Source organism: Mesoplodon mirus (assembly GCF_964341445.2).
Source record: "Mesoplodon mirus genome assembly, chromosome: 7".
In the NCBI taxonomy this organism is placed as follows: domain Eukaryota; kingdom Metazoa; phylum Chordata; class Mammalia; order Artiodactyla; family Ziphiidae; genus Mesoplodon; species Mesoplodon mirus.
The window spans coordinates 53021544-53046152 of record NC_138983.1 but is presented as its reverse complement, the minus strand read 5'-3'; the positions used below and the strand labels follow the sequence as shown (position 1 = coordinate 53046152).

The 24609-nt window shown below is 37.9% G+C and overlaps 2 protein-coding genes across 6 annotated transcripts in view; one reads left to right on the top strand and one right to left on the bottom strand.

Moving 5' to 3' along the window:
• The window catches only part of PAK1 (p21 (RAC1) activated kinase 1), a 235227-nt gene extending 232112 nt beyond the window's left edge, over positions 1 to 3115 (bottom strand). For 3 of the 5 annotated variants that reach the window (XM_082627866.1, XM_082627868.1, XM_082627871.1), the window contains exons 1-2: positions 2871 to 3115; positions 2662 to 2714 (exon numbers count right to left, since the gene is read on the bottom strand). The gene's annotated coding sequence lies outside the window, so the exon portion shown is untranslated. The remainder of the gene's footprint in view (positions 1 to 2661; positions 2715 to 2870) is intronic. The other 2 variants (XM_082627867.1, XM_082627870.1) reach the window with 2 other exon arrangements.
• Positions 3116 to 3389: 274 nt separating this feature from the next.
• AQP11 (aquaporin 11) lies at positions 3390 to 16053 on the top strand. Its single transcript, XM_082627874.1, has 3 exons — positions 3390 to 4122; positions 11649 to 11765; positions 15118 to 16053. The coding sequence occupies exons 1-3, from the start codon at positions 3504 to 3506 to the stop codon at positions 15195 to 15197; spliced, it is 816 nt and encodes a 271-aa protein (XP_082484000.1). The 5' UTR covers positions 3390 to 3503; the 3' UTR covers positions 15198 to 16053.
• Positions 16054 to 24609: the final 8556 nt, after the last annotated feature.

The following is a 24609-nucleotide window of genomic DNA, read 5'->3' as shown; positions in this document are numbered from 1 at the left end:
GTGCTTTCACTGATGGGCCCAGATTCGATCCTTGGTTGGGGAACTAAGATCCCAAGCAAGCAGCATGGCACAGTCAAAAAGATAAGGAAGGAAGGGAGGGAGGAAGGGAGGGAGGGAGGGAGGAAAGAAAGGAAGGAAGGAAGGAAGGAAGGAAGGAAACATATTACTGAGATAGAAGCAAAAAGTTCTCACAAAAATTTAACTGATTATATGTGATAGAGCACTAGATAAGTATCTTCCATTTTAGGATCCACTGATTGCTATGGACCTCTCTAAAGTTATAGTTTGGGTCTCCTCTCCACATAGGAAGCAGTGTATATAATAATAAGACATAACTGTTTCATATTATATTTAAATAATTCATGGCAAAGATTACAGAGACAGTCGCATTATAAATTTAGGACTTCATTTCTAAGAATCACCACTCAAAATAACTATTGATAATTTGTGATGGTTACACAACTTTGTGAATATAATAAAACCACTAAATTGTACACTCTAAAAGGGTGAATTTTATGGTATGTGAATTACATCTCAATAAACGTTTGTAATAACTCTTTACGAAGCACTTCATCTGTATTGTCTCATTCGATCTTCATAACAAAACCCTAAATTAGTTATTTACCATAATATTATGATGAGGAAACTGAAGCTCAGAGAAGTTTAATGACTGAACAATTTCCTCAAGATCTCACAGTAAGCATAGCGTAAGATGCAAACCCTCATTTTCAAATGCTAAATCCAGTGCTTTCACCAAACCTAGTATTATGTACTTCCTGCCTCACAGAAACAGGATATTTCTGAAATGCACAGAAGCAAAGTGGTTAAAATGGGGCCAACAGTGCTGAGGAAGCCAGACTCTTCTAGTCTTCCAACCTATGGAAGAGTCGTTCTTCCTCATGAAGACACTGGTCTTAGAACTGGAATTTTGAGATCTGGGTTTGCAAGATGCAGCTCTGTCACCCATACCAACAAACATTTATGTTGAAGGAAATGGGGTGGATTAATTAATGATTTCTTGTTTCTGAAAACAGAGATTCATGTGATGTGAAATAATCACAAGTAATTAATTGGGTTTATTTTGGCCTTGTTCTTTAATTGAAAGAATTACCAAAATCCTTTTAATGACAATGTATATTATAATGTTATTAAAATTTCTAATCAAAGTCCAAAAGGCTAGTTTTCTACATGGCTTGTGCTAGTAAAAGTGAATTATCAGCAGAGTAGTAAACAAAATATATTCACATTAACTAAAACTCAAGTGACTTCTAGTAAAGGGGAGCGATAAAAGCGTTACACTCACAGGATTGATTTAAAAGCAACCTCTTTCAACGGCAGTGAGCAAACAATAGTTTTAATTTACTCTAAATTCTTTCCTGGTCAGGCACCAACACAGGAAAGAGGAAAGAACTTCATCTTTCTACACAGTTTGTGTGTTTTCTGAAAGAATTTATTTTTTAAATTCAGAGAATGCCTACTGGCACCACAGAAAACTTGGGAGTTATGAAGAGAACTTTCATTAGTTATTAGAGGACAAATTGAGATTGGGAAGGAAATCTGAGGAAAATCAGCAAGAATGATAGGGACGGAGTAAAGGGACAAAGTAGGTAATTAAATAGTTAATCCCACTAGGGGACAGTAAGAAAAGAAAAAATATGGGAGACCCCTATAAGTTAATGATCACTCAAGAAAACAGGTTTCCTTAACCACGAAACCAAGCAGGCTTGCGTAGCAACAAAACCATGCAACAGAAGCAGGAGACATGACCCAAAACAATAAAACAATGGTGGCATGAGACTCACATCCTGCCCAGTGAACTCAGTAAGTTAATGACCCCTAGGACATACTCTCTGCACACATAAAAAACAATACTTTATGGAAAAGTGACATTTCAAAGTGAAAGACCCTCACTGTACTGAGACCTGAAATAATTTTTCCATAGTGCCATGACAGTCCTGGCTTGACCATGTAGGGACAAGAAAACTCCCCTGCCCAACCTGCAGGAGGAGCTGATGATGGAAGCCTGAGGTCTACTGAAGAATGAGGAATAAGGTGGTTCCCCCCCCTCCCCACTTTTCCTTGATTATAAAATTGTAGCCCATTAAGTTCTCAGGGCACAGCATCCTCTCGCCTGCCCACTTGTAAGCCTCACAAGCATCCTATTCTAATAAACCACTTCTTATCTATCACTTTGCCTCTGGCTGAATTCTTTCCGTGCTGAGACATAAAGGACCCGAGCTCCTTGGAGCCCCCCAGAGATGCCACCTAGGGGTGTCAAGAACACCTTCCAAGCGCTCTATTACTTTTAGCTCGGGCTAATTATTCCTCTCATTTTAGCTCTTCTCTCACTTCTCTCCAGCCCTCAGAAACGTGGACTTAGGTTTCAGCAGAGCCCAGGGGAGGCAGAACTGAGGCTGGAGAGTGCTGAGGAATTTGCACCACTCTCCCCCAACTAAACCATGACACCCATTCCATTAGCAGAAAACCACGACAGGTGCAAGGTCTGAGGAATCCCAGGCATTCCCTCCCAGCTGCACCCACAAAGGGCCGCCCAAGGTGGGCGAGCTGTTGGGAGTGGGGGGCGGTGGCAAGACGTGCTCTTTCAACTTCAGCCTAGCACTTCTTGAGCACTTCCTGTCTGCCAGGCTCTGTGCTACTTACCTTCCATGCTTTTTTAAAACAAATCGATGAGGTGGGTCGTCTGACCCACAACTCTACGAGGTAAACGTCACAGGCAGGTGAAAAGAACTAAGGCTCAAGGAAACCCAGTTGCCCGCCCTTCTTCACACAGGTCAAGCCCTGGTTCGCTCTGAAATCTACTCCCCCCGCCAAACCACCACCCAGCCCCACCCCCGACCTCCGCGCTGCACCTCCGTCACTTCCCGTCTTCTCAGTCGCCCCATAAATTAAAAACGAGGTGGTTGGCCGAGATGAGCTTTAGCGGTCTTTCCAGCTTGCCGGCTTTACAGTTTTAGAAGCGGGGAAGGAAAACCCCTTAAGGTTCCCACGTCAAAGCACCTGTCCCAGCGCAAGGGGCGCGCGCCCTCCCGCTTAGCGCTGGGAGAAGCGCGCCCGGCGTTGACGGGGGTCCGGCGGTCCCAAGCCTAGCCTCTCGCAAAGGCGCACGGGCCGCCGCGCGCATGAGCAATGGCATCCGGACGCGCGCCGTCCCTCCACTCCCTGCCCCATCCGCGCCTGCTTCCAGTCCCTGAGGGAAGCGGCGAAGGCATGTGCGTGTCCGGCTCCTGCTGACCGTTGGCCCCTCAGCCGGTGCCCTCGCAGAGCTGTCCTCGTCGCCCCTCCTCCCAGGCTCTGGTAACAACACCCTAGCTCAGAGCCACGGAGGGGAGGAGCCCTTCCGCCTAGCGCCCCCGGTGCCTCCAGCAAGCCTAGAGTCGGCCCGCCCCGAGGGGCGTGAGGGGGCGGGGCTGAGGACTTAGGACTCCGGCCCATAGACCGCCTCCTGCCGAGCCAGAGCAGGCGTCCCAGTCTGGTGTTGAGACATGACGGCGCTGTGGGGGCTCTGGCCCGAGATGCAGGACACCTGTACCTCGCTGGGGCTGATGCTGTCGATCGTGCTGTTCATGGGGCTGGCCCGCGTGGTCACCCGGCAGCAGCTGAACAGGCCCACTGCCCACGCCTTCGTCTTGGAGTTTCTGGCCACGTTCCAGCTCTGCTTCTGCACCCATGAGCTGCAACTGCTGAGCGAGCAGGAACCCCTGCACCCAACCTGGCCGCTGACGCTAACCTACTTCTTCTCGTTGGTGCATGGCCTGACTCTGGTGGGCACCTCCAGCAACCCGTGCGGCGTGATGATGCAGATGATGCTGGGGGGAATGTCCGCTGAGACGGGTGCGATGAGGCTGTTAGCTCAGCTGATTGGTGCCCTGTGCAGCAGGTACTGCATGGGCGCCCTGTGGAGCCTGGGACTGACCAAGTATCACGTCAGCGAGAGGAGCTTCGCTTGCAGGAATCCCATCCAAGTGGACTTGCCCAAAGCGGTCATCATAGAGGCCGTCTCCTCCTTTATCTTCCACAGCGCTTTGCTGCACTTCCAGGAGGTCCGAACCAAGCTTCGTATCCACCTGCTCTCAGCACTCATCACCTTTTTGGTCTATGCAGGTTTGTTATTCCCACAAAACACTTGGCATGTCCGGAGCTTCTATGACATGAGGCTCTAAGTTCTTTGCCAAGATACATTTTAAACCATTATGCCTCTGTGATGTCAATATTGGTATCTCCGTAATTCTAATCATTTTGCAGCTCATTCTTTACCGATAGGGTCGAAATATTGATCCTCCATTCAGTGTTTTTTTTTTTTTTTAACACCCAGAGAAAGCCACTTCTGTGCTGAAACTGAGATCATGTGAGATATTGCCAAGGGTTCAAATATCCTACAAAGGGATTGTTGTAATGGTAGAAAGGAAAGATAACATCAGCTACCTCTTGCCAACTTGGTATAGATCCTTTCTGAGACTCTCACTGAAACATGATCCTGGGTGTCAAAAGTTCCTTCCTTTAAAGCACAAGCTACCTGATTGGTTAGTAGTAAGAGTGGGAAGTAGAAATTCTGTAGTTCTATTTCTTAGTTCTTTTTCTACAAAATTACTTAAAATCATTTCTTATCTCCTTAATAATTCATCTTCAGTTATAAGTGAATTTTTAATGCCTTTCAAGAAAGATGTGTTTTAAAATCAAAACGTGCTTGAAATCAAAGATGCTTTTTAAAAACTAATAATTCTTGAGAATCTGTTGATTTCTCATAAACCATTTGTTTACCTTGACAGATCTCAGATTTAGTGGATAATCTGAATATTCCAAATGGGACAAGAAAATCCAAAAAACAAAAGTTTGATGATGAAGTGTGTTATTTTAAATGATCACAACAAAATATTTCATTAGGACTATACCTGAATTCTAAAATGTTTTGGAGGCAGGAATCTAATAAAAGGAATTAGTAGTAAGAGTCAGTCTTCTGCCCACTGAAAGGGAAACTATGAGGAGATGCAAACCTCAAGATAAGGACTTTTAAACATATGCTCGACTTCCTAGGTAGAAATGAAAGAATTTCCAATCCATTTCAACTTCTTTAGATCTAGTACCATTTTTTTTTTTTTTTTTGTAGAGGCAGATGGAAATAAATGGTATAGGAGAGAAGGAAGGATTTATGCATATTTGAGGGGGTTGGTGAGTAGTTGCTTATTAAAGTTTTAGGTTTGGGCCAAAGCAGAAACATCCCTTGAAAAAAGTTATGCCACAATTTAGCTTTGTACTTATATAATTCGAAGTGGTAAACATTTAGAAGATGTTTTAAGGAGCTTCCCTGGTGGCGCAGTGGTTGAGAGTCTGCCTGCCGATGCAGGGAACACGGGTTCATGCCCCGTTCTGGGAAGATCCCACATGCCGTGGAGCGGCTGGGCCCATGAGCCATGGCCGCTGAGCCTGCGCGTCCGGAGCTCCGCAACGGGATAGGCCACAACAGTGAGAGGCCCGCAAAAAAAAAGATGTTTTAAGTTAATAAAGTGTTATACACAGTTCCTCCTCCCTCTCTTGATTATCCTTAAATTGGTATTCTTCCTATTTTTGTACTTTTAATACATATTTATGATTTCATAATAATACTGTATATATTAGCCAATACCTATTTTATAAGTGACAAAGATTTTGAGAGAAGAGAAACAATAATTGAAATTATACATAACTATAAGGAGAGTTATTAGAAAGAACCCATAAAATAACAATTCAAGGTGTCCAAAAACACTGCTCTTTTTCTTCCCCCCACATTATTGACATTGACATTGCTGAAATGAGGATAATTGGTAGGGGAGGAGGAGAGAGTGAAGGGATCACTACAGCAGTGGTTCTCAACATTCTCTCTGCGTTACAATCACCTAGGGAGTGTTTTAAACATACTTATATCTGAGTGCCAAGATTAAGATTTAATTGCTGTGGGAAGGGGCCTAGGCAATAGTAGATTTTAAATTTTCCCAGGTGATCCCAATATGAACCACTGCTCCAGTCTAGACTTTGCTGGCCATTTCAGTAGCCACTAGTCACATATGGTTATTTAGGTATAAATCAACTAAAATTAAATATTTACTTCTTCAGTTGCTATAGCCACATTTCAAGTACTCAATAGCCATATGTGGCTAGTGGGTACAATACTGGGCAGTGCTGGAGACTGTTTGCAGGGACAGAACCTACAATTATTCACTACTGTTACAGAAATTGATACCCTATTACAATCTTCCTTTTCTGCCACTATAAGGGAGATAAGAATATTCATTGGGCAACATGCCAAGCATGTAGGAAATTTATATGAGTTATCCTAGTTAATCCCTACAGCAACCCACTGATGAATACATTATTCCCATTTTTATGTAAGTGAGGCTCAGAAAAGTGAAATGACCTGTCCAAGCTCACACAGCTTGAATGTGCTGGAACCATGGTTTAAACTGACACTAAAGCTTATACTCATTTCATTATCAGCATTTCTACAGCATATTCCTCAAAAGTAACAAAAATATATACATACAATTGAATATTGTTCAGCCATGAAAAGGAATGAAGTTCTGATACATACTACGATAGGAATGAACCTTGAAGACATTATGCTAAGCAAAATAAGCCAGACACAAAGGGACAAATGTTATATGACTCCACTTATATGAAATATTCAGAATAGGCAAATTCATAGAGTCAGAAAGTAGAATAGAGGTTACCATGGGCTGGGTAGCAGGGAGGAATAGGGACTTTTTGTTTAATGGGTACAGAGTTTCTGTTTGGGGTGATGGAAAAGTTTGGGGTGTTTGGGGTGATGGATGACTGTAACTAATGCCATGAATATACACTTTTAAATGGTCAAAATGGCATATTTTATGTTATGTATATTTTAGCATAACTTAAAAAAATTTAAGTTACAGAAGGATTCTGTTGCCAAATAAATTTGGCAAACACTGGATTAAACAGATTTTCTAATTTAAGACTTCACAGAGCCTTTACTATGCTACTGTTTATTGTGAAACTCCAACAAGAGGAGCATGTGGAACACAGTTTTTCAAACTTATGGAATCCTTTTGTCTAGGAGTGTGTAGCAGAAGAGAACATACTTTGGGAAGTGCTGCACTAAGCCATGTCACTCCCCATTTTTTCTATGGATATAAGTCATAACTTTAGATCAGTTATTCTAAATAGAGTGAACTGTTTGGGAACTAGCTGAGTGTGTGTCTTACCAGGCAGAGGTGAGGCTTTTGTAGGAAGGAGTTAAGAATGGATAGGGAAGGAAAGTCAGGGGAAGCATCTGCTAAACCTGGCATCATTACAAGTTACTTTGATATGTCTTTCTTTCTTTTTTTCTTTAACTTCTAAGATACTATTAGTACTGGTTTGGCTAAGTTGCATGTTGGGATATTTCTTTAATCACTTGCATTTTGAGGACACTAATACAGTTCACATCAAAAGAACTGATAATTTAAGATTACAGAACATGACTGTCCAGCAGCATAGCCACAGGCTCCTTGGATAGCCAATGATCAAGCATCTGATTGTGTATTTATTGATTTAGCACCCTGTACTTTGATGTGCAGATGGAGGCCACTGATGTCATTACCACTTATCATGTATTTATTGACTTCCCAAATAAAGTAAAAAAACTGTGTGATTTATTAACATATTAAAGCTATAAAATTATTAATGCAAATTTCAAGCAAATCTTCCTTAATTTAGGTTTTGGGAGAATTTGGTTCAATAACCAGGGTAAGAGAGAACTGCATTCATTTTTAAATTAATTACATATTGGGGAAAAAATCTGTTATTTTACATATCCAAATAGGCTGTCTTTATTACTGTATCCTGTTCATTTCCTTTGTAGAATTTTTAAACTATATACTTGTTTTCTGATGTAATGCCTGTCTTCCTCCACCAGACGGTAAGCATTATGAGTACAGAGACTAAAATTGTTTTATTCATCATAAGTTATAACCAGGACTTAGTATGGTGTCGCCTGTTACAAATAAATACTCATTATTTTTAGAATGAGTGAATGAATGAATTAGCAAATACTCTATTCACTTAAAAATGGAAAGAAGTAATACATATCTGGGTATTCCATATTTTATGTCTAAGAGCTTTCAAAATAAGCCTAATATATTGTTTGAAGTAACTGCATTTTTACTTCATTTCATTACTCCATTCAGGAGGTTTTTGTATCCTTCTAAGTCACGAAGAATTTGAGTAAGATTATTTGTCAAAGGAGAAGGGAACTAAGTCCTTTACATATGTTCATTTTTAATACAATAACCATATGAAATAGGTGCCAATTTACAAATGAAAAACGGCTTCAAACGAAGGTCCAAAACTTTTTTTTTATCATGCCAGTATAACATAGTGGTTAAGCACACAGCCTTGGAGTTGGACTGTGTCCGTAGGAGAGAGAACTTAATTTAGGTCTCAGTTTCCTCATCTTTAAAATGGAGAATAATACTCTCTCTTCAGACTATGATGAAGAATAATGTATTCCAAGTTCTTCCCAAAGTAACTGGCACAAATATTCTGATCACTGGAAAGGCCTAGCTTCCATTATAAATTAGTTAATTGACATTCTAGCTTTTACACGAGTCTTACATGATTTTAACTAGTGTCATTCTGTCACAGAGAATTTGATTCCCTTTAGGAGTACTGAGAAACATTAGTGCCTATAGTTACCAGATTTGGGACTCAGTCTTTGTGGTAATTTCACCATACTGTCTTCTAAAACTCTTGGCATTCAGCCAGCTGGATCTCCCTGTTGATACCTCTTCTTCAACATGTTATGGCTTCTCCCCTCCAGACATCAATAAATAGTAACTTATTTTTCAAAGCCATTTTCTGTAAGTTCTGTGCCTGATGGATGATTCTTACTTTTTAAATAATTCACGTTTAATTACATAATACGTTATTTTTGTAAAAAATGGAAATATTACCAATGAGACTTTTGATTGCCATCCTTCATGCCTGTCCCCTCTCCTTCCCTGCCTACTCTTCTCACCAGTGTAGTCCTCTGTGCGTGCATGTGTGTCCTTCCAAATTCTTATGTGCATTTATTATACATAATGATAGGACCCTATAGAAACTATTATATGTGTTCATGTTAACATGAAAGGTATCAAACTTTACTTTCTGCAGTTTGCTTTTTTTAGTGGTGTGGTTCAATATTACCTTGGAGATCTACATTAGTAAAGAGATTTCGCTTGTTATTTCAGTACTGAATGGTATTCCAAATTAATAACAAAGTTGTATATTTAGCTACCTTCTTCTGAATGGACATTTAGGTTTTTCCCAGTTCATTGCTACTATCAATAAACAACCTTATGTGTGTCTACTAGTATACAAGTACCAGTAGTTCTCTAGGACAGTGGTTTTCAATGGGACATTTTTGCCCCCCGCCCCCCCAGGGGACTATTGGCAATGTCTGGAGACATTTTTGGTTGTTACAAGGTGGGAGATGGATGTGCAACTGGCATCTAGTGGGTAAAGGCTAGGAATGCTGCTAAAAATCCTACAATGCAAAGGACAACTCCCAACAAAGAATTACCCAGTCTAAAACATCAAAGCCAATGCCACATTTTGGGCCTTTTGTTGACACAATGGATTTCTGAATCAGTTAACTTATCCTTAAAATAACAGTAATTTATTATTTTTCATGACTCTGTGGATTAGACAGGAAATTCCTGAGATCATATAGCTGCTGGACAGTTGGTATGTCTGGAAGAGCCAAGGTGCTTCACTCGTCCAGCAGTTGGTACCAACAGCCATCTAAGATGCCTCAGTTTTCTTCCCTGTGGCCTCTCATCCTCCAGCAGCCTAGACCAGCTCACTTAAATGGTCAGGGCATTGTTCCAAGAGAGTAAAAAGTGGAAACCGATGATGGCTTTATTGAGACCTGAACCTAGAATTCACTCAGTGTTGCTTCTCACATTCAGAATTCATATAGCATCACTTCTGCTGCATTCTATTTGTCAGTGCAAGTTGCAAAGCCAATCCATATCCAAGACAGGGGAATAGACTGTACCTCTGGGTAGGAGGAGCAGCTTCTACCAAGTCACACTGAGCAGAATTGGTGATGTAAGGGTTAGAAGATTAAGTGTGAAGTAGCTGGAGTTTAGAATGGTATAAAACTGACAGTGTTCTTAGACCTAATGGAGATACCAAAGATCTAATGGGAAAACTGAAGCAAACTAATTATGAGGGCAATGATTCAGTCTATTTTTATTGATAAATGCCGAAAAAAAAATCACAGGTCACTTATATTATCACCCCACATATTACATTATATTTTATTATAAAGATCTGTGTGAATCCTTATCTTTTTGTCCATGGTGTCTAGAACATAAGAACTCAATAATTTTTTGTGGAATTAAGCTGAAATGACCACATGCCAACCAAACAATTCTGTTGGTCCTTGGCAGTTACAGGTTTAACATTCCAGGATTTGACTATTTAAGAGTGGTCCTGAAGGTCCATGATGTGATGTCATTTATAATTGCTGAGGCATGAATATGAATCATGCTGTGAGGCTGGTATGCTAAAAAGGACTCTTAGCCATGGAGTGAACTCAGTTCAGTGTCAACATCTTTACCTCAACACAGCTTCAATGTTTTCAGCCTATCAGGAGTGAAATCTTATGCAAGGGTCTCTTAATTTCCAATTTTACTTCACTGCATTTTATAAAGACAATTAACATACTATAGTGGCATATGTCCATGTAAAATTTGTGAAGATCTCCGGATCTGTAGCTGTGGCTGAGTCAGAGGCAGACAAGTGTGCCCAAGCTTCCACATGGAACCACCACCAGAAATGTCTCTATCTCAGAGATACAATTAGAGTATGTTTTGAAAAGCTGAGCCACAGTCCTGGTGAGTACCACTGGACAGGCAGTCCAACCTCTTTTGCCTTTCCTTACTTGCTGTGTAGCCAGAACTAAAAGCTCCTGGGCCCCATCTCAGAGAGAGACCCTGTGTGCAGAGCTGGACCATGAATCCTGAAAAGTAGTCAACAGTTAGAATTTGTGCTTATCTTTCACGACTACTTTTTTTTATTTTTAAAAATTTTGTAACCACTTTATTGAGATATAATTCACACACCATTCACAGTCACTTCTTCAGGGCTCTGCTGCCAAGTAAAAATGGAGTCAATGATAATGCTTTGGTCCATTTTATTTTTTGTTTTCAAAGCAAAGGTACTTCTGCTCAAGAGGATCCTGGGGTATTATACACCCATTTTAAATGTACTTTCGTTTTATTTTTATTCATTCATTTAAGGTGATGAATGTTAAGAAGGGCAGTCAAATCTCCTGTTTTATAAAACTGTAGGAACAATAACACAGCAGGTTAACTTTCAATGTGCATTTTATAATATACTATAGGAAAAGCATTGGATTAAAATTCTTAATGTCCTTTGTCCCCCCACCCCCGCTTTTTTGCACCTGGCATATTATAATCTATAATCTGTCTTTATTCTCTATGCCAGGTAATTCTGCAAAGGAAGATTACAGAATAAGAATACTTAAATACCTAAAATGAAATAGTTACATTTAGTAATCCCTGTATTTCTAGTTGTAAGAAAATGTAAGATATATGGTTTGGTATCATTCTGTTTAAAATGTATTACAGGAGGAAGTCTAACAGGAGCTGTATTTAATCCAGCTTTGGCACTTTCACTACATTTCAAGTGTTTTGATGAAGCATTCCTTCAATTTTTTATAGTATATTGGCTGGCTCCTTCTTTAGGTAAGCATATTTTTATTTAACATGATTAAAAGATTAGAATATGTTAAATATGATATGGAATGTCACTGTAACATGTCAACTTCCAAAGCCAGAGTAGGAACAGACAGAAAAGAAAAAAGGTAGTAAATGTTATGCCTGAAGTAACATTTTATTTTGTGCAGTATCCTTTAAAACTGCTTTTATCTTCAAAGAAACAAATTACCTAGTTAAGGATAGTCAGTTTGAGGTCTGATACCACTTTTTTTTTTTTTTTTTTTTTTTTATTTAAGAAGCCCTCAGATATGCGGGCAAAAAAGTGAGGAGTAATTACTTCCATTAAAAAATAATCTTTTTTTTTGCTAAAGGAATTTGGTTTTTTCAAGTTTGTGAGCTCCAAATAAAATACTATTTAGTTCATTTGACTCATTTTACAGAAGGGCATCTCATGAAACAATGCAGAACTATAATAAATGTAGTTTAAAAATTTTCCACAAGTTGCATTCCTGTTATCTCTGGATCAGATATATAAAACTCTTTTCAGGTAGGTCAAATAACATAAAAAAGTTATAAAATAACTGTAATCATGATATGCATTTCCTTATGTAAGTTATCAGCATTTCTTGATTTTGTTTAGTCATCTGTTTTAAGCCTGACTATAATTCATAACTATAAATGAATATGAGGATAGCTGGCCTTCTGTTAGTTCATCCTTCTTTCTATCCAGTTTGCATTTTGTTTCTTCTTGCTCATTTCTTTAAAAAAAAGGGGGGGTGGGGAGGAGGGTACTTATAGGAGAGAACATAGGCATAACGGTTTCAATAGCCATCATACTTCACTCCTTCCCTTCACCTTCCATTCGTTTCATTTAGGAATTTTCCTCACGTTTAGTATCTATTATGCTCAGCAATATCTATAGGCCTAAACATGAAGAATATCAGAGAAAACCTGTATTTTAAAATGCTAATAATGGCAGCTTTTTCTCATCTATTGATTACTAGTATTTTCCAATAAGTTCTTTAAATTTTCTCTGCTGTTAATTTTTAAGAAGTAAAAAAGGTCACTGAAGTTCATGAAGAAGTTAAAAAGGTCACTAATTGGACCAGTCTACTGAAGTTTTTATATGGAAAAATTCTCTTAATGTCTTATTTGAAATGAACATATATTATTAACATTATATATTTGTTAACGTGCTCCAACTACAATTTTAACAGTAGGCCCATGATACTAAGGAATTATGTCATTCACTACTTGAAAAAAAACTAAAAAGTAGGCCTTTCCAAAAGAATTTTAAAAGAAAAAAGAAACAGAAGTCATTGCCATTCTCTGTAAAAAGACCATGACTTTTTTTTTCATTAAACACATTTTCTAGCCTAAATCACTTGACAACTTCTTCCTGGAAGAACATACTAGAAAAAAGTCTCATGACAGATTAAAAAAAAAAAGGAGCAATCACTTCTGCCCCTTTAGCAAATACACAGACCGGAGAGTAGTAGGGTAGGAAAACAGACTATATTCTCTTCATGATAGTGTGGTGCAAACAGGAAGAGAACATTACTTGTTACCGTTACCAAAACATTTTAAAGAACCACTTATCCAAAAAACAATCCAAATACGTAAACGAAAAACAAATATACTTTTATTTATTTCTTTGCTTCCTATTCAAGGGATCTGTTAAAAATGGAATTGGGATCAAACTTTTCTGCAATTATGTATGGCCCTAATTAGCCTGTTGAAAACATACATTCAAAGATTCTTCCTTTGTTAACCTAAGGATCTCCTAGCTTTTTCTAAACAGACCCAAATAAAATTTCTGTTCTAGTTTTTCATTTAAAGAGCCATGTTCCTATACTGCTTTAAGAGGTTTGTGAATGAGAAACAATATAGAAATAATTCGACAGATGTGGATAAAAGACATGTGACTAAATGGCAATTTTTAGAATACTGAATTCTGGCTTGCCACTGACTTATGTCATACACTGAAATTACATTCCCATTGGGAAAAGAAATGGCCTCAAATGAAATAAGGTCACTATTAAACTCTAAGAAGGATAAGAAAAATAAATTTTATTTTTACAAGAGTCATTCAAAGAGCTAAGTAAGAGATGAAGAGTCAAAGCAAACAAACACTAGGCAGTGCCACAGAGTGCGACAGAGGAGAGTAATCGCAAGATACCTATCTTCTTTCCCTTCTTGACCAAACAGGCAGCAAACTATTCTTGGAAGACATGGTCCTTGTTCTTTCTTGTTTCTCTTCATAGCGGAGGTAATTATAATTCCTTTAATGGGCCCTGCCATCTTCCCCAATTAATAAAATGTTAGAAATGTGACTATAAGAATGTATATAGAATTAATTCTCTAGCTTACACATTTCATATAATAAAAATTAGCAAATTCTATTTGCTTCTATGAAACTGCAACTCCATTTTTAGAAAGTTTTAAATGTAATGTCTTATTTTCTAGCTCTGACTTTATAAAGAAAACGTCAAATTTTGTGGATTAACAGACTGTTTCTGACTTTTTAAAAAATCTAAAGCCTTTGGTTGCAAATCAGATTCATCTTTCAAAACTAAGTTAAGCTATCCAAATGCTAGTCAAAACTTAAGGTTTCCTCTTGTTAGCAAATAGGAGTAAACTATAAAATCTGCATGTGACAATGACACATTCTTAATCTAAGTTTAAACTGATTTAGAGCTTTAAGCCTACATACCTTCAGATAAAAACATTAACCATTGCAGACTTCTCTGTTAGACAGTGATTTGAGTCCTGTGCCTAAATCTCCTCTGTCCCTATTTCCCACTGAAAAATTTTAAATCTTAAAAAATGTTTTTAAAAAAATCACATTTTTTACATATATATACATATATATATGCTAGTTTAGATTTATCTGGCATGACCTCAAAAATGAAGATTTGCTAATATGTGATTTTTTTAAAAACATTTATATTTAAGATTTAAAACGTCAACTGAAGTTTTCTTTCAGATACTTTGCTTATTAATACAGTTCTAAAAGCTATTAATTGTTGAGACTAAAATGGAAACCCAAGTCCAGAGTTTCTCACTCAGCAAGTCAGTAATGAAGCCAGAACTAGAACTGCAGATCTATTTTATTTATCCTTTGAATTCACTGTTTAGATCCTACTGGTTTTTCCAAGTACATACTGTTTTTAAGGATTCATGGTTGAAGAAAAATAATGTGAGAATATTATATTTTAAAATACCTACATGTTTCATGTAGAACTGATGTAGCTAATTCTTTTAAACACAGCTCTACAAATCTCTAGGTATGTAACTGTACATAATCTTAAATTATAACCACTGAATGATTATGAACTTCCTTAGGGATTGTTTTATTTTTACTGTATTTTTCTTTCAGGTATATTGCTGATGATTTTGATGTTCAGTTTTTTCCTTCCATGGCTGTATAACAACCACACAATTAATAAAAAGGAGTAACTACTCTAAAAGACTCAGACTAAGTTTCAGGACAGTCAAGATGGATGTGATAAAGATTCTATCACCTAATAGTCACACACTGGCTGCACTGGATTCGTCAATGTTATCTTCCTTTGAAGAAACTGCCTTAGAGTTTTCATCACTGGGACTTAAAAAAAATTACTGTGAAAATGAGGTATCCTGTGTTTTTCAGTTAAGACTTGTTCTTTTAAGCGTGTATTAAATGCTGCTAGAAAAGACTCTTTAAATATAAATCTCAAGTGATAATTATTAATTTTGATGAAAAAGAAATTGAGTACAGGGTGAGAAGGGAAGGGAAGGGAAGGTGATGGTAGGACCAAGAAAGAGTACATGTATCATGTGTCATGTGTCACCTGAATGAAAAAGATTTTTAACCAAAGTACAAACAGTCATGCTTACAAAACTGGAGAGAGGATACTTTTCAGCCACTACCTCACACAGTGATACCATCAGCAGTGTCATCTTTCAGTAGGAAAGTTGCTTTTGGAAGTAGATTATATACCTACTCATACTCAAGGGAGTTCCTGAATTTTAAATATATTCTAATCTAAAATATTTTCTCTAAATAGACAATCTCGCTAGCTTTAGGCAAACTGTCATTCTTTAGTAGAATAAAGCACTCATACAAAGTGTAAGCTTTTCACATTCTCATCTGACTGAACAGCTACCTTATGAAGTAGGTAGGGCATGTATTTTTAATCTCCATTTTACAGATAAGGAAACGAAGTCTAGAAGGGGGTTTACTGCTTTGCCCAAGGTCAAATACAGCCAAATACCATCTTTAAACTTCTACTTCAATACAAAAAAATATTCTCCGTCATCATTAAGACTAAAGGAAAACTGAAGATTTTAAAGAAACACTGAATACTTTATAATGTTACAATCTGTTTAGGAATTAACAGCGTTTTTTTTTTTTAGGCTTAAAGAACCTTCAAGTTTTCCTCTATTAGAAGCTTTCTTTTATTGTATGTCTACTTTTTATTAAAAGTTCAGATGATAAAAGGTTAAGTATGTTTCTCTTCAAAGGAATTCCATTATCAGAGTTAAAACTGAAAGCAAAAAAAAGGGGGGGGGGCAGAAATAAGATCTGTTTGAGTAATAATCAATTAAGCAACTGATAAACTGCCAGGTGATCTAAGTGCTGCTTGGTGATCAGCCTGTGATAGTCACTCTCTTTACACCTGCAGACTGAACCAGACTGCTGCAGGCTACCCAACAAGGCAGCCAGTTTGACGGTAATGGACTTTGACTCTTGAACTTATGAATACATACCGTGGTATTTTCTATTTTAAAAAGCAGAGTTCATAAAATTGCAGCAATGGCTAAATGCAGTCTCTGACTTGTTTTATTTGGCCTGCACAGTATTTAAAACAAAATAACAAGCTAGTTATTTTAAGTTTTTAAACCACACGAAAATCCATAGTTCTAGCTTCTCTTGAAAAAAATCAAAAGATCAGTCAGTATTAGGCCTGACTTCTGCTATTACAAGCACACAAAATGACTGGTCCCTTTAAAATAGTCCCTTTGCCACTCCCTATGTCTTCCAAACATGAAGCTGAATTTCACTTATTATTTCATGGCTGTTTTTCTTACAGGAATTTTTTTTATTCATGTCTCTTTATCATGAGACTGTGGTTTAAGAAAACTGAGTATTAATTTGTGAAAATACCCAGCCCTCTAAACTTCACTTGTCAGAATTAGAGGTTGTGACTTCTGATGACACGGCTTCCCCTGCAGCCCTCTCAAATGGTAGCTTAGCTGTTTTCTCTATCACACCTCTTGATACCACTGGGCCTGGAGATGGAACAGGTCCCTTTCTCCTCATCTATTCTCTGCTCCCCCCATTAAAAACATGTCATCAGACCATGCCACCTTCTACCTGGGTACTTCTTATTGCAGTTATGTACTGTACAGTCCCCTCAATTCCCTCTTGATACTTTAGGAATTTAGTTCCTGTCTCACTCTCACTCTCCACAACACTACTCGAGTTATATTTGTTGGTGATTTCAATACTTACAAAGATGATCCTTCCAATATCTTGGCCTCCCAGTTCATTGGCTGAACTTGAAAGGCTCTTCAATAATTTTTCCCTTCTCTTCTGCCTCAACTACAACTTTGGTCATAACCTTGAGCTTGTCATTACCAATAACTCAAACTCTTCTCTGATCTCAAATACCTCATTCCCCAACCACTAACCCCTCTCCCCAGCTCACTCGCCCTACTATCTCATCTCCAATGATCCTTTGGACCCCCATGGGGAACTTCTGTCCACCGATATCACCACGTTTTCACATCTTTCTCCCCTCTCAATTACTCTCGTCTCCTTCAGCAGCTTAAATTACACTCTTGCATAGAATCTTAACTCCCTTCTTCCTTTATCTCATCATACTCACATGGCTTAACCACAATTTGATTAAATCCAACTGTCTGCTTATTCCATGCCTGCACCCAAACATGAAATAGAAGAAAAACTGGAGATAGCAGTAGGACAGTTCTGTCAAAGACTTTTGCTGTAAGCAAAGAAAATGTGGGGGAAATTGGGTCAAGAAAGAATTTCCTTTTTTAAGGTGGGAAAGACATCAGCATGTTTACATGCTGAGGGGAATGATGCAGTAGAGAAAATAATGATGTAGGAAAGGGAGGGGAGATTTCCCAGGTCCACAGTTTTTAATTGGCTAGCAAAGATAGAAGCAAGTGCACAACTGAAGGGGCTGGCCTTAGCTAGAAGCACAGACAGATCATTCATAGTAACAGGAGAAAAGGTAAGACTATATGGGCACAAGAAGAGTTGGTTAAGCAGATGTGATGGTGGGAGTCTGAAGAAGTTCTTCAGTTTTCCTCTTCCCATTTTTTCTTTAAGCATTCTTGTCAGCCCTTCAACTCTACCATTCCACTGAAATTCCTGCCAAGGCCATCAATGACTTCCATGCTGTTAAATCAAGTTCTCATACTTCTTACCTATCAGCAGCATTTCATACAATTTATTGCTTTCTCCTCCTGAATCACTTCACTTCCAGAAAATTATTGCCTTCTCAGCTTATTCTTCCCCCTTTCCCCAAACTAAATGATAGAGTTTCCCAGGGCTCAGTCCTCTGAGCTCTTTTCTATTTATACTTACTCCCTTGGTAATTTTATCCAGTCTTGTGGCTTTATAGCAACTATATCCTAATAACTGCCAAATTTCTGTCTCCAGCTTGTACAACTGTCCTGAACTCCAGACTCATATCCATCTGTAAATGTAACTCTATACTTGGGTGTCTAACATCTAACTCAAGTTAATACATGCAGCTCTAGTTAATTCAAACTGCATAGTTTATCCATTCTGTTGATAGTATTTGTGCTTACTATTACATCAATGCATGTGACGGACACTCTTGTGCATGTCTTCTTGTGTACCTGTGTTTTTCTAGGGTAGTAGGCTTTCGTATTTTTCCTTATGGCCTACTAGCATAGTTTGGTCAAGCCTCCATCTACTTACTCCTGTCCAGGTTATTGCAATAACTTCCTGTTTCTATTACCAGAGTGATCCTATTAAAACAATCAAATCATGCAACAGCTCTCTATTTCAGACTTAACGGCATATATCCTTCGATTTAACTATTACAAAACTGTCTGCAACTGTTGGTGCAAAATATTAATGTGTTGGGAAAAACTGCACATGAACCAGTGTGATTCCTGGGTTATACGGACATCACTGCCCTACTTAGCAGTCATTTGTGAGCTAGTTCACATTATTTAAAAACACACTGTAGCAAAACTGTATTAGAATGCTAGGGCTAGAATAACCACACTTTAAAGCATCCTACATAAAGAATAATTCCTAGCTTCTAAAAGCACACAGGATTCCACAACTTCTTGCTTTTAAGACACTGTAAACAAAATGAAAAGACAAGTCACAGACTAGGAGACTGGAATCTAAAATATATAAAGGACAGATCAGTAAGAAAAAAATAACTTAAAACTGGGCAAAAAATAAGGAAAAGTCAAATGTACAAAGCAGGAAGGTGTTCAGTCTCACTAATATCAGGAACATGGAAATTACAATCCTGATGAAATTCTACTTTCATATACATCAGGTTGGCAGAAATTCAGGAGTCTGGAAATTTCAAAAATTGATGAGGATATAGAGAAGCATTATTCCCTAATGGTGGAACTGTAAATAGCTACAATCGTTTTGGAGAACAGTTTAGCAAAATCTAGCAAACTTTAAGATTTACATAAGTGGGGCTTCCCTGGTGGCACAGTGGTTAAGAATCCGCCTGCCAATGCAGGGGACATGGATTAGAGCCCTGGTCTGGGAGGATCCCACATGCCACGGAGCAACTAAGCCCGTGCACCACAACTACTGAGCCTGTGCTCTAGAGCCTGCGAGCCACAACTACTGAGTCCACGTGCCACAACTACTGAAGCACACACGCCTAGAGCCCGTGCTCTGCAACAAGAGAAGCCACCGCAAGGAGAAGCCTGTGCACCGCAACAAAGAATAGCCTCTGCTTGCCACAACTAGAGAAAGCCTGCACGCAGCAACAAAGTACCCAACGCGGCCAAAATAAATAAATAATTAAAATTTTAAATCTTAAATAAAGTGCTTAAGTAGAAAAAGCAGCAGAAAGATTCAATTAATAAAAGTTAAAAAAAAACATGCAACCCAATACTATATAGTGTTTATAGCATACATACACATTTAGCAAAAATACAAACACATACATAGTTATGACCAATACCAAATCTGGGATAGTGGTTACCTCTGAAGAGGAGTAAGAGGACTGGGATCTGGGGAATACAAAGGAACCTTCAACTGTATTTGTACAATTTTATTTCTTAGCTGCATGTGAGTATATGGGTATGTGTTACATTAGTCTTTTTTTTTTTTAACTGAAGTATAGTTGAGTTAAAATATTACATTATTTTCAGGTGTATAGCATAGTGACTCAGTATTTTTGCAGATTATACTCCGTTATAAGTTATTACAAGATAATGACTATAATTTCCTGTGCTACACAATATATTCTTGTTGCCTGTCTACTTTTTACATGGTAGTTTGCATCTGTTAATCTCATACCCCTAATTTGTCCCTCCCTTACTTCTCTCTCCCCTTTGGTAACCACAAGTTTGTTTTCTATATCTGTGAGTCTGTTTCTGTTTCGCATATACATTCATTTGTATTATTTTTAGATTCTACATATAAGCGATATCATGTAGTATTTGTCTTTTTCTGACTTATTCCACTAAGTATAATATTGTCTAGGTTACATTAATCTTTTAAAATATGCCCCAAATATTTCAGAAAACAAATTATTTGTAAAGTTAGGTAATGATAACCAACTTTTCCTTTACCTGCAGAGTTTTGCATTTAAACAATGAATAATTGTAAATTTTTTAATTCTTTGAAACTCTAAACTACGATATACAGCCCAGATCCCTATTCCTCAGATAAAAATTATGACCATGCAGGAGATGTGTTAGTTTTCTAGTACCACCATAACAAAGTACCATAAACTAGGTGGTTTAGAATAACAGAAATTTATTCTCTCACAGTTCTGGAGGTCAGAAGTCCAAGCAAGGTGTCAGCAGAGCCATGATCCCTCTTAAAGGCACTAGGGAAGCATCTGTTCCAGACCTCTCTCCTAGCTTCTGGTAGCCTCAGGCATTCCTCTGCTTGTACATGCATCACTACAATCCCCCACCTTCACATGGCTTTCCCTCTGCCATGTCTGTCTCTGTGTCCAAATTCTCCCTTCTGATAAGGACACCTGTAAATATTACATTAGGGCCCATCCTAGTGACTTCATTTTAACTTGATCACCTCTGTAAAGACCCTATGTCCAAATAAAGTCACATTCTGAGATGCTGGAGGTCACGACTTCAACATATCATTTTGAGGGGACACAATTCAACCCACGAACACAGAAAAAAACCTCAAGTCTCCCTCCTACCCCAGTCCCCTACTTCTCCCCCAAACAACTTTCTTATGCATCATGTATATGCACATGATACATATAATCCCCATTGTAACCTCCAGCCCCTTTTCTTCTATACAAATATCTCTGTGTCTTGTTTTTTAATCTAATGTATCTTGGAGCTTATTCATTATTGGTACATTGTATCTCACCTTTTTTTTTTAAACATCTTTATTGGAGTATAATTGCTTTACAATGGTGTGTTAGTTTCTGCTTTAAACAAAGTGAATCAGTTATACATATACATATGTTCCCATATCTCTTCCCTCTAACCAATTTTTTTAAGGGATACAGTTTTCTATTGTACAGAGGTACTGTAAATAATTGACCCAGGCTTAACTATAGACATTGAGGTTGTTTTCAGTCTTTTACAAATAAAGTTGCAATTAATATCCTTGCGCTTATGACTTTTCCTAATGTGCAAATTTATCTTTCAGATAAATTCCTTTAAGTGAAGTCTCTGGGTCTCTCATGTGCACTTTAAGCTTTGACAAATATCAATAGTATGTCCCTCAGTTTCTATAAAAACCTTTCTTAACTTTAATTATATACAACCCCAATTTATAGTTTTTGTTGTTGTTGTCTCTGTTTGTTTGTTTTTTAAGGTTTGGGGATGCAGTAGACAGCTGTAAATTTTTGCAAGCCAGCATCCAAGCATCCTTTCTATTTGGGATAATCCACCACTGTGAGAATCTGGGCAGGGGCAGTGCCCTCTCACTACAGAAGCTGAAAGGGCCAGATAGTCCTGTCTTCTGGCAACACACACAGTGCCAACCAGGACCCTGTGGTGACTCAGACACAGAAGCAATTCAATCAGTCTAACACCCAGAGGAATCACAACATCTTATGTAAACCAATCCTAGTTCCTAACCTTTTTCTGAGCCTGGTTTATTTCAGCTTTCATGTCCATTTTTTGAGCTACCAGATAGCCTTTTGCTTTTTTTTTTTCTGCTTAAATTAGCCAGATTTGGATATTTACAACCAGAATTTAGGCTGATAATTTTGGTCATACTTTTATGAACATAAATTGCTACACTACTCTCATATTTGCATTACATGCTATGAAGGCTTAGACTGCTATATTTTGGGGTAATACATATTTGCTTTTCTTCATAATTCTGTCAGCTGTTTACTGCTGCTATTGATATGCCTGAGGCAACCACCCCTTTTCTCCTTTTCTAACCTGTTACATGCCTAGAAACTAGATGAGCAAGTACATCGGAGCTGTTTGTAGAGCAAGGGTAGAGACCTGCAGTGAAGGCCTGAAGGTCCTTCGAGAAAAATGCATAATTTTATCACATCTGTTTTAATTGCTCAGTGGAATTTTAAATATCAGGCATCTCAGATGTATTCTAAGAGCTGAGTTAACATTACATTTGTAGCTGCTTCTTTCTGTTATAGAAAGAACTAACTACTATTGGTAATAACATTTATTGCATCATCTTCTAGACACTGTTGTTAGTGATTCATACAATCTTCAAAATAATCCAAAAATAAAATCCTAAGAAGAATTAGCCTGTATACACTTTTATTAGCCTTCTCATCCAAGTTATGTATTTCTATTTTATGTTCTTAAAATTGTGCTAAAAACAATTCTAAGTTCACTGCTCTCCCCAAAGTTGTCCTGATTTCTCATCTGAAGTTATTAAGTCCCCGACATTAGATATTGATTTTATTTACGTAGATATGAGCAGACAGAGCGAGATGCTAGTGAAAGTATTTTTCAATTTCAGCTTCTTTGTCAAGGGATGGCAATAATTCTATTAGAATCCTCACAAGGGATTTTCTCAGATTTTAATTACTATCTATTAGCCACAGAAGATGGGTACCAGATGTAGATTCACCCATTCTAGAAATACTTTAAAAATATGATTTGTATGACAATTAACTATATAGTGTGATTCTATCTGAAATCCTGCAAATAAAATTTTATCTAAATATCTAAAATTTCTCTGAACAATGAGTAATCACACTTGTCTTCTAAAAATAAAGGGCCATATACTATGATCATCTGTGCATAATCCCTCATCTTTAACAATACCGGCAAGATCCCAACAAGATCTAAAAATACATAATCAACAAACATTTAAACAAGCCTATCTGAAAAGTATCAATATCTGACAAAGTGACCTGAGGGAGGCAGAAATCCACTGGGATATTTTAATGAATACATTTTTAAACAATAGAACTTAGATCAGACGACCACTAACCCTAGCTATGGGGGGAGAACGTCTATGTCTTTTCTTAAAATTTCCTCTACACCAAGAAGCAGTAAACAAAACAATTCCAACAACCCTAAAATTAAGTTCAAATAGAATCAAGAAATGTTGGCTTGCTGATCATTATGAATTTTATTTTTAAAACGTGTGACCTGATCTTTTCTTCTTTCTCTTATTTTCTCAAAGCTATGGGTACACCTGCCGACTATTACAGAATGTTACAGTTGACTATTTTAAAGTCATTTAGACTTTGAAAGTCTAGTCCTCTCATTTTACAAAGATGAGGAAGTAGGTCCAGAGAGGTTAAATATCTTGTCTGCCAAGTCAGAACTAAATGCTTGGTCTCCTGCATCTTAGCTGACTGCATTATCCACAATACCAGGCTGACCACAGCAGTGCCTACAGGAAACACAGTGCACAGAATCTCAACATTTTGTTGATATGTTATCGAAGAGCACTTTATGTTTCACCAGAAGTCATGATTACAAGTATGTAAGCATGACTTTAAAAAGGAATTCAAATAGAATTGCTAAGATTAGCCCATAAGAGTACCCGGACTGCTTACTGAAGAATGGATAAACGTCTAGCATAGAATTATGAGTGCTGCTGAGATTGGTAGCAGAGAAATTTGCGAACTTCCTATGCTGTCTATTGAAATTTTAACACTGAAAACCCTGCAGTAAAAAGAAAATGTGCTTCCTTTCAGCTGCTGGTAGATGGTAAGGCTGAATGGTATTTGGGAGCATAGGCTTAAAAATCACAGCTCCCTATCTATGTGACCTCAAGCGTTACTTTACCTCTCCCTGTAACTCAGTTTCCTCATCTCTAAAGTGGGATCATAAAAGCACCTATACCTCACAAGGTGGTTAAGAATATTATACGCAAAATGCATGTAAAGAACCCAGAACAGTACAGAGGTCTCAGTAAATTTCAGTTCCCATTTCCAAGCGACCTTTATATTTGCTTGTTGTAACAAATTCAGTATTTATGAGAGTCTGGTCAGGAAAAAGAATATTCGTTTTTTTCAGTCTACCTGCAAGATGAGGGAAACCAAGTAAAAGTGCTGAAAAGAACACTCGGCTTAGTGGTGACACACTAGTCACTAATTAGGCAAGTAACTGTGAATAGCTTTCCTAACCTATGTTTAAGGTCATAAAGTCCAAGTATAAACCTGTAATTACAAATCATCCTGATAACTATCCAGGTGTCTGT